The sequence below is a fragment of the Numida meleagris genome, chromosome 24, assembly GCF_002078875.1.
Source record: "Numida meleagris isolate 19003 breed g44 Domestic line chromosome 24, NumMel1.0, whole genome shotgun sequence".
NCBI lineage: Eukaryota > Metazoa > Chordata > Aves > Galliformes > Numididae > Numida > Numida meleagris.
This window is the reverse complement of record NC_034432.1, coordinates 1,312,539-1,322,276: the sequence shown is the minus strand read 5'-3', so window position 1 is coordinate 1,322,276 and position 9,738 is coordinate 1,312,539. Positions and strand designations below refer to the sequence as shown.

The 9,738-nt window shown below is 61.7% G+C and overlaps 2 protein-coding genes across 2 annotated transcripts in view; both read left to right on the top strand.

Moving 5' to 3' along the window:
• Positions 1–4,975, top strand: part of CLK2 (CDC like kinase 2) — a gene marked incomplete in the record, with an annotated part of 8,529 nt that extends 3,554 nt beyond the window's left edge. The window contains 10 exon segments of the mRNA XM_021376650.1: positions 318–414; positions 767–833; positions 1,156–1,272; positions 1,516–1,682; positions 2,132–2,226; positions 2,572–2,701; positions 3,101–3,183; positions 3,417–3,496; positions 3,737–3,827; positions 4,288–4,975. Coding sequence (XP_021232325.1) covers positions 318–414; positions 767–833; positions 1,156–1,272; positions 1,516–1,682; positions 2,132–2,226; positions 2,572–2,701; positions 3,101–3,183; positions 3,417–3,496; positions 3,737–3,827; positions 4,288–4,470 — 1,110 coding nt within the window.
• SCAMP3 (secretory carrier membrane protein 3) lies at positions 6,151–9,732 on the top strand. The gene is made up of 10 exons (XM_021376702.1): positions 6,151–6,337; positions 6,446–6,523; positions 6,636–6,770; positions 6,867–6,987; positions 7,102–7,230; positions 7,311–7,470; positions 8,024–8,125; positions 8,229–8,346; positions 8,454–8,587; positions 8,662–9,732. The coding sequence occupies exons 1-10, from the start codon at positions 6,290–6,292 to the stop codon at positions 8,672–8,674; spliced, it is 1,038 nt and encodes a 345-aa protein (XP_021232377.1). The 5' UTR covers positions 6,151–6,289; the 3' UTR covers positions 8,675–9,732.

Genomic DNA, 9,738 nt, shown 5'->3' with positions numbered 1-9,738 from the left:
CTTATTCTTTTTTATTTTCTTTTTTTTTTTCCTTATTTTTTGCTACAACGAAAAGCAAAACTTGGTTTTTTTTTTGGTTTTTGTTTTTTTTTTCTTTTCTGAGCTTAGTGTGTTGTATCTTGACATGTTCCCTTGCAATATCCCTATCGTTATATATTCCTCTGTGCCGTATGAATTGGCTGGGAATCTCCTCCTGCAACCCCTCCTCAAACAACCATGTGAATTTCCAAACCAACCAATGCGTGACGCTGGCTGCTGCGCTGGTTTGAAAATCTGATTGAATGGTGAATGATGAATTCCCTGTCTGCCTGGGCCAGCAGCGGAGTCGACAGAGCAGCAGAAGGGCCAAGAGTGTGGAGGACGACGACGAGGGGCATCTGATCTATCGCGTCGGCGACTGGCTACAAGAAAGATGTACAGCCAAATCGTAACATAATTTAGCTCTCTAGTTAAGCTCCCATCGCAGTCGCAGATCTGTCTTATCTTTCTGTTCCATTTTTATTTTCATTGTTTATTAAAGAGAAACCCTCTCCTTTTCCTTCCCCTTTTTGTTAAAGCTACGTTTATATTTTGTATTGTTACTGAAGTGCCAGGGAACTTAGGGCAGCTGCCTCGTGCAGCCGGTGTCAGCCTTCCGCTGCTCCGGTCTCTCAAGCTGTGTGCAGGTTAGGTTTTGCAATGCATTCTCCTCTGCCTCGTGTACGCGCCTCATCCAGGTCGTGCTCACCCTCTCACGCCCTTCTCTCTTTTCTTTCCTCCCTCCCAGATGAGATTATCAGCACCTTAGGGGAGGGCACGTTTGGCAGAGTGGTGCAGTGCATGGATCACCGGAGGTACGCGTGCTCGGGGGCTGGGGTGGGGGGAAGCGGAGCCAGGGTGGGCGTTGGGTCTCTCAATTTCCAGCATTTCTCTGGCCTTGGGGGTCACCAATGTGCTGCAGGGGAAGCTCAGCTCTTCCTAGAGAGGGAAAGGGCTCTGCCTTGCTGGGTGTGGTTCAGCCCCTGAGTAACTGCTTCCTTCTGGCTCGAGCAAGGGCAGAAAGCTGCGCTGCACCAATCTTCACAGGAGGAGGCTGCTTCAGAAAGGCCTTTTTGTGGAGCGCGGACTCTGGCCCATCTCAGGGCTGATGGGAACTTTCTTCCCGTTTCTCCCCAGGGGTGCTGCACGCGTTGCTCTCAAAATCATTAAAAACGTGGAGAAGTACAAGGAGGCCGCCCGGCTGGAGATTAACGTGCTGGAGAAAATCAACGAGAAGGATCCTGAGAACAAGAAGTGAGTGCACTCCTGGTAACGATATGGGAGGGAAAGCGTCATCCTCAGCCCAGCTGCAGGGGTGGGGTGAGAGGCACTCGAGTGCTGTGTGACTGAGTCCTTCTGTAGCTAGGCTTCTCGTTCTTGGTGGCACGTTGGGTTGGGTGGCCGTGGGATAGGAACTGAGCGAGGGAAAGACGAGCCTGCACGACAGAGCTGAGCGGTGCGCGCGGATCCCGTCTGCATCAGAGCCTTTCTCTGCAGTCTCTGTGTCAGGATGTTTGACTGGTTTGACTACCACGGCCACATGTGCATCTCCTTTGAACTGCTGGGGCTCAGCACTTTTGATTTCCTGAAGGACAACAACTATCTGCCTTACCCCATCCACCAAGTGCGGCACATGGCCTTCCAGGTGTGCCAGGCTGTGAAATGTAAGTGCTCACTGCTCTTCTCTCCGCTGCTCCTCGGCTGCGCAGCAGAGCCACGCAGCTCCCAACCTCAGCGCCGGTTCCGGGCCCGGAGCAGCCCGGTTTTGGCTGTGGTTCTGCTCTGCCGGCTCTGAGACGGAGCCTTCGTGCCCCTGCGGTGGTGGATGTGTGCTTGGAATGAGCCCTTTTCCTTTTCCTGATGTTTTTGATGCGCGTGGGTTGGCAGTGATTCAGGGCACTTCCCCATTCCCCCGGCTGTGTGCGTCCTGGTGATCGATACGATCAATCTTCGTGCTTCTGTTGAAGCATTTTGGCCTCGATGGGCCTGACTCTTCACACCCAGCCCCAGCCGCGGGCCAAACCGGTGCCGGTTGGAGCGAAACAAATTGACGTTGGCAGCTGCGCTTCGCTTTGCTTCTGTTTCTCGACTCTGACTCTGTTTGCTTCCTCAGTTCTGCATGACAACAAACTCACTCACACCGACCTCAAACCTGAGAACATCCTCTTCGTGAACTCTGACTATGAACTCACCTATAACCTGGAAAAGGTAACAGTCTGCCTCGCCGTGGAGGTCAAGGCTTGGCTCCTTGGTTTCCCTGAGCTTAGCAGGTGGGAGGAGTGAGATGCGGCCCCGGGAGGTGTGCAGGTTGAGGGGAGGTCATAGAATCATCACAGAATGGCCTGGGTTGAAAAGGACCTCAAAGATCATTGAGTTTCGACCCCCCTGCTGAGTGCAGGGCTGCCCAGAGCCACGTCCAGCCTGGCCTTGAGAGGTCCTTGAAGCTTTGCCTTGAAGGTCCCTGTGGACAAGCGTTGGCTGTGTAAGGAGGGAGCTCAGTCCTCGTCTTGAAGCTCCCGAGTAACCTGTATCTTCTCTTTCTCCCTCCCAAAGAAGCGGGATGAGCGCAGTGTGAAGAGCACGGCCATCAGAGTGGTGGACTTCGGCAGTGCCACGTTTGACCACGAGCATCACAGCACAATTGTGTCTACCAGGCACTACCGGGCCCCCGAAGTCATTCTGGGTGGGTACCCCGTGGTCTCGCTGCGTTGGCAGCCCTGGCCCCTCGAGGGCACTGAGCGTTGCCTGCTGGATTAAGAAGCGTGGTCCTCCCATAGCATTCAGTAGCCAACCCTGGGAGTTCGGTAGTTTACCTTGGGAGATGAGAGTTGTTTCACTTTCATGCTCTGCAGCCCTATATTTGAGGTCGGGGGCAGGCAGAAGCGTAGAACTGGGTGTTGGGTGTTGCTGTCAGCTGGCATTGCCACCAGTGCATCAGGAGAGTGGCTGAAATGGGAACTGTTTTTCCGATTGTTTGCTATTGAAAGGGTGAGAGAGAGAAAGAAAGAGGGGGAGGATTTGGAATCTTGGGTCGTAACTGTATCTCTTCTTTAAAAACCATTTTTGTTTGTTTGTTTTTTAGAGCTTGGCTGGAGCCAGCCCTGTGATGTCTGGAGCATCGGCTGCATCATCTTTGAGTATTATGTGGGTTTCACCCTGTTCCAGGTGAGAACTGTGTGCTGTGTGGCTTCCTCACAAGTGGTGAAAGAGGACGCTGGCTGCTTCCCAGTGCAGCCCGGAGCCTCTGGGACCGATGGGGTTCCCTGCATCGCTGCAGTCTTGTAGAGATGACCGAGGTGTTGGCCATCAAAGGGCTTCTGAGCTGGGAATCCTCCAGGGGTGGAGGCAGAATGACTGGAATGTGTTCCATGCTTTTCCTTCACGTTTATCTCCCTCAGACACATGACAACCGGGAGCACCTGGCCATGATGGAGAGGATCTTGGGGCCAATTCCTTCTCGGATGATCCGGAAGACCAGGTGAGCGAGGCCTGCTGGGCTCCCCAGGCTTCCTGGCCCTTTCCTGTGTCACGCTTGGTGCTTTCCTTCAAGGGATCGAGCTTTGCAGCTGCCCGCTGAGTCAGCTGTCTGTGCTGCCACAGCGTCCTGAGTCACCCGTGCACCCCCTGGCGCTGCTGTGCCAGGGTTGGGTGCTTCTGCTGCACGATGTCTCGTGCTTGGGTGGCACCTGCAACTCGTTCCCACCTCTCCTCCTGACAGGAAGCAGAAGTATTTCTACCATGGCCGCCTGGACTGGGATGAGAACACCTCTGCCGGCCGCTACGTTAGGGAAAACTGCAAGCCGCTGCGGGTAAGGTGGGGTGGGTGGGAGCACCCGCTCGCTTCATCCTTTTCTCATTGCAGAGTTTTACAGTGCCAGCCCCAGTTCTGAAGATGGTTCCTGTGGGCAAGGTTAGGCCACTGAAAGGCTCAGACCAGTGTCTTCCTGAAGGAGCCTTGGCTGTCCCACACATAAACTAGGAAGACTGCAGCAGCCTGAGCTTAACCTGAAGTGGATGAGGAGGAGGAGGGCAAGGAGACTTCAGGAATTGCCTGGGAAGGAAAGAAGGGGGTTGGGGGGAAGGTTGCAGCTCAGCAGGTCCACGCTTTTCAAGTGGCCTGGAGATGGAGCTTAGGATCGGGGAAGGTCTGAGCGGACCTGTCCTCCCCCAGCTTAGCTTTCAGCCCCGCAGAGTGTACTGGGAGCAGCACGGGGAGCAGCATCCTTGCCCTCACCTCCCCCCTCTCTCTCTCTCTCTCTCTCTCTCCAGCGCTACCTGACCTCTGAGGCCGAGGACCACCACCGCCTTTTCGACCTCATCGAGAGCATGCTGGAGTACGAGCCGTCCAAGCGCATCAGCCTGGCTGAAGCCCTCAAGCACCCGTTCTTCGACGTGCTGGAGATGGAGCCGAGCGCAAAGATGTGGGACTCTAGCAGAGACATCAGCCGGTGACGCCACAGGTGCCAGCCTGCCCTCAGATTCTAGCCCCCGTGGAGGCCTGTGCGATTTCTATTCAGACATTTGGTGCTTTTCCTTTTTTTTTTTTTTCCTTTTTTTTTTTTTTTGATACATACAAATCTCCCTGGACGTGTTTGTAAAGCTGTTAATATGTGAGATACTGTAAATAGCCCATATTCTATATCGGCCTCTGAGCACCGCGGGCCCCACCTCCTGCTGCCGCCGTTGTCGGGGGGCGAGGGGGGGGGCCTGCATGTCCATACTGTAAATACCTTTGTTCACGTGTTGCTTTGTCTCCTGCTCAATCCCGCGCCCCTCCGTGTACAGATTCCAGGACTTGCAGCTCTCTGTAGCTTAATCTGTTTCCGTGTAAGTTATGAAACTGGTGGGACTGCATGGGAATTATTTTTTTGGATCGATGTCATAGCCCATCCTCGCACCAGAGTTTTATAAGGATTTTGTACAGTCTTTGTGGAGAAATAAATATGAAGTGAATAAACCTTCGGGGGCCGCGCGTGGAGGGGCAGCCCGCTCTCTTGGGGCTGTGATGGGGACAGACAGACAGACAGACACGGTCTGCTCCGTAGGAGCGCATCGCTGTGCTGTCGCACCAGCTGCCTCTGTCATCATGCAGAGGGATAAAGGCTGGTGGGGGGGGTGATGGGGGGTCATCTTTGTGCACCTGTGATCCTCAAGAGCTCCAGGTGGGAGCTGTGACCCGCAGCACCTGCCCAGCTCAGAAATGCGTGCCAAGGAATCAGCGTGGGGAAGAGCAGGTCCTGCTGTGCGCGCCCAGCGGGGCTGGGGAGCTGCACGGAGCAGTGCTAGCTGCAGCCTCCCTGCCGGAATTTGTAAAAAACAAAACACGGAAGCGCAGAACAGCGGCGTCCAAATTCTGAGCCCGCAGCTTTTAATGCAGGGGCGGGGAGCTCTGCCTGGGCTGCAGCGGGAGCTCCGATCTGGATCTGTGGGAGGTTCCTTTGTTCGAAGGCTGAGGAGGATTTTTATCCAGGAGCTGCAGATGCTGGGAATGGAGGCAGCTTCGGGCTGAGCTGTGGTGCTGCCGAGGGCCTCCTCGTGGGGCTGTGTTGGGATCAGGGATTCCTGTAAATAACGGCTGCAGGAGACGCCAGGTTTGGTTGCCCAAGCAGTTGTCACACCGCAAATTCCCCCTCGCTCCTTTTTGCATCCGCTGCGTCGCTTCGGGGCCCAGAGGAGCAGCCGCTCCCTCGTGCCTCCCCGGGGCTGAGGTCCGCTCGGGCCCGGAGCTGCAGGGCAGGAGGAGGGAGCACCCCGGGCCGCCTCGGTCCGATCCGGGCATCCACCTGAGCTTGGATACCCGCAGGAGGGAACGGCGTTGCGCTCAGCCCGGCCCTTGTTGTGCAGGCCCGGCGTCCCGGGGGGGGGGACATGGGCGTCCCGGGAGAACACGGGGAGCGAGCGCGGTGTCTCGGGATGGCAGCGGGGCCTGCCGGCGGCCCGCAACACGGAGTCGCGGTGCAGGAGCCAGGCCCCGGCGCAGCCGTTGCCATGGGAACGCGTTCCCAGAGGGCCGCGCGCTGGGGAAAGGGCAGAGAGACCGGAAGTGGAGGGGGGGAGGGAGAGCGGGCCCGCCGCCACGTGACTCTGGGCACGTGGTCGTGTCACGTGCTCGCCGTCGCCGACCCGGCCCCGCGCATGCGCAGTGCCCCCCGCGGTGCGGCTCTCCGGAGCCCCGAGCGGCGCCGGTGACGTCGGGGGGCGGCGGCCAATCGGCGGCGCGGGGCGGCGCGGCGGAGTCGGTGGCGGTTCCGCTCCCGGTCCCGGCGCGGCCATGGCCCATCACGGCGGCCCCGCGGTGCTCCCGGATAACCCCTTCCAAGTGCGCGGCCTTCCCCGACCCGCGTTGCCCCCCCCCGAGCTCCGGGCGCGGAGCTGGGCCGCGCTCCGGGCCCGGCCCCGGTGTCAGCTCCCGCCGCGTTTCTTGCAGGACCCCGCCGTGGTGCAGCACCGGCCCGGCCCCGAGAGCGCGGCGCTGGACGCCTATAACCCCTTCGAGAGCGGCGCGGTGAGCGGGGAGCGCGGCCGTGGCTGAGGGCTCCGGGGCCGGGGCCGCTTCCCGGTTGCCGTGTCCGGTGCTCCCCGGGCCCTTCACCGCCCCCTTCTCGCTCCCCCCGCAGCCGCCGCCGCCGTACTATGCTCCGGCCGGGGCCCCGCCCGCCTCAGCCGTGCCGCCGCCGCCGCAGGGAACCGCGCAGCCCCCGAGGAGACCGAGCCCCACCGAGCCGCGGAACTACGGCTCCTACGGGACGCAGGTACCGGGCCCGCGGCCGCACGGGGGAGGGGGCGGGGGGAGGAGGAGGAGGAGGAGGAGGAGGAGATGGGAGCTGAGCTCCGCGTGCTCTCCGCAGGCCTCGGCTGCAGCTGCCACGGCCGAGCTGCTGAAGCGGCAGGAGGAGCTGAACCGGAAGGCGGAGGAGTTGGACCGGAGGGAGCGGGAGCTGCAGAACGCCGCCCTCGGGGGCAGCGCCGGTGAGCGCCCGCGGGGCCCCGCTCCCCCCGCTCTGTCTCTCCCTGTGTCCCCTCCCTCGGCCCCTTCTCTCCGCCGTCCTCCTCCTCCTCCTCCTCATCCCCTTCTCTTCGCAGCACGAGCCAACAACTGGCCCCCGCTGCCGTCCTTCTGCCCGGTGAAGCCTTGCTTCTACCAGGACATCCCCGTGGAGATCCCCGCCGACTTCCAGAAGACCGTTACCACGATGTATTACCTCTGGATGGGTGAGGCCACGGGAGGTGGGGACGGTCCCTCGGGGTGGGGAGCGTTGCTCGGGCCGCCTGACCGAGGTCCTCTCTCTCAGCCAGCACCGTTGCCCTCCTCCTGAACTTCCTCTCCTCCTTGGCCTGGTTCTGCGTGGAGCCCTCGTCCGGTTCTGGCTTCGGCCTCTCCATCCTTTGGGCTCTTCTCTACACGCCCTGCTCCTTCGTCTGCTGGTATAGGCCCATGTACAAAGCCTTCAGGTGCGTCTGCTTGGGCTCACGGACAAGCAGAGCTGTGGGGTGGGATGTCTGCCCGCTCCGGGGCTTGTGGCTGGGGGAACCGGGCTCCTTGGTAGGGCAAGACCCTGCCCCGGGGGTTATCCCTGCCCCGGGGGTTATCCCTGCCCCGGGGGTTATCCCTGCCCCGGGGGCTATCCCTGCCCCGGGGGCTATCCCTGCCCCGGGGGCTATCCCTGCCCCGGGGGCTATCCCTGCCCCGGGGGCTATCCCTGCCCCGGGGTTATCCCTGCCCCGGGGTTATCCCTGCCCCGTGTTTCCTGCGGGTCCCGGGGGTCCGATGATCCCGCCTTGAGCTTCTTGTTGAGCGACAGATTGACTTGTGGCTGGGCCTGCTCTGAGGAGCTCACAGGAAGGCGTTGGGCTTTGCTGCTGGAGAGCCCCGTGCTGCCTTGTGCCTCCTCCTCCTCCGCTGGTGGCTGCGCGTCCGGGGCCCGCGCGTCGTCCTCGCTTTGAGGAAGGTTTGGGGGCCGTGCCTGACGTCGCCTCTCTCTTTTTTTTTTCCCCCCCCCCCCAGGAGCGACAGTTCGTTCAACTTCTTTGTCTTCTTCTTCATCTTCTTTGCCCAGAACGTGATGTACGTGCTGCAGGCGATCGGCATTCCCAACTGGGGCTTCAGGTACGCGCCGTGCCGAGCGTGGGGAGCGCTGGGGCCGCCCCGGGCTGGAGGAGGAGGCGGCCGGGGGAGGGCGAGCGCGCAGCGGCCGGCTCTTGTTCCGCAGCGGTTGGATCGTGAGCCTGACAGCGCTGAGGAAGAACAAGGCCGTGGCGGCGATGATGATCCTGGTGTCCTTGCTCTTCACGGCGCAGGCGGTGCTGGGCGTTTCCATGCTGAAAAGGGTGAGCGTGGGGAGAGCCCGCTCCTTCGGGAGGGCAGGGCTGGGCTCGGGGCTCGGCTCCCTCCTCCGCCGGGCGCCGGATGGAGCGCGCTCGCTGCTCCCTTCCAGATCCATTCCCTGTACCGCCGGACGGGCGCCAGCTTCCAGAAGGCTCAGGAGGAGTTTGCTGCGGGGGTTTTCTCCAACCAGGCGGTGCGCACGGCCGCCGCCAACGCCGCCGCGGGAGCCGCCTCCAACGCCTTCCGGGCGCCGAAGCCCCGGTGCCGAGGGCTCCACGTGGCCACGCGGCATGTCCCTGGGGACGGGACTGTTCCCGCCGGGCGCCGTAACCCGGGGGGGGGGGGGGGGAGGTGGGAGCCCGGGCTCTGCCCTCCCGCCTCGGCCGCTCTCTTCACCAAGAGGTAAAACCCGAGTTTGCACTTTTTTTCATTGGATCCCCCGCGCGTCTGCATCGGCTGCCGGAGGCCGCCTCGGCCCAGCGTGGAAGCGCTGGTGCCCGGATCGTCTGCTGCTCTCCCCCCCCCCACCTTTTTCTCGCCGATGGATGGAGGCTGTTGTGGTTCGGGCCGGGCCCCTTCCCTCCGCGGACCGGGGGAAGGAGCAGGAGGGGAGGTGGGCGCCTTCCCTTCCAGCACCGGGCGGTGGGAGCCTCCTCTCGGTGGGTGGCAGGGGCTGATAGGGCTGCTGCCCGCTCCTTCTGTTGCCCCAGATCTTTTTTTCCCCCCGCCCGGCGCTGCCGTGGGGCTCAGCGTTCCCACTGCTGCCCATGCCCAGCACACACAGGAGCCGGCGCAGCCCTGGGGGGGATGTGTGTGTGTGGGGGGGGTTCCATTCCTTCCCTTTGCAGCTGGACCCTCCGCTCTGCCCAGAACGCGTCCCTGCCTTCCCCGGGGGTGGCTCTGTCCCTGGGGGGGGCTGCGTGGGGAGGCCCCCCCCCCATTCCGTGCCCCCTTCTCCTTCGTGGTGCTGGGCTGAGCCTGCTCTGAGCGTGGGGATACGCTGGGCCGGGCAGCGGTGGTTCCTCCCTTCCACGTTGGTTCTTCATTGTGTTCTGCCTTGGGCCAGCGTCCCCCCCCCGCCCTGGGCACCCTGTGCTCCGTGCACTGTCTTTGAGCGGCTCCCCCCCCCCGGGGGGGCACTGAGCCGTTCCCCGTGTGCCCCCTCATCCTCAGTCCCTGCTGTTGCTGGCCGTGGGGTGGAGCCCCTGGCAGCAGTTGGGGGGGGGCTGTGAGTTGTTGTTTCTTGGCTGTTTTGGGGAGGGGGGGTTCAGTTCCTGCTGCTCCTGTGGGGGCTGAGGGGGTTTGTGCCTTCACCTGTGCCCGGTGGGGGAGGGGGGGTCCCCGGATCTCTGCCCCTCCCGGGTCCGCCGTGGGGTGACAGCGGCGGTTCACCC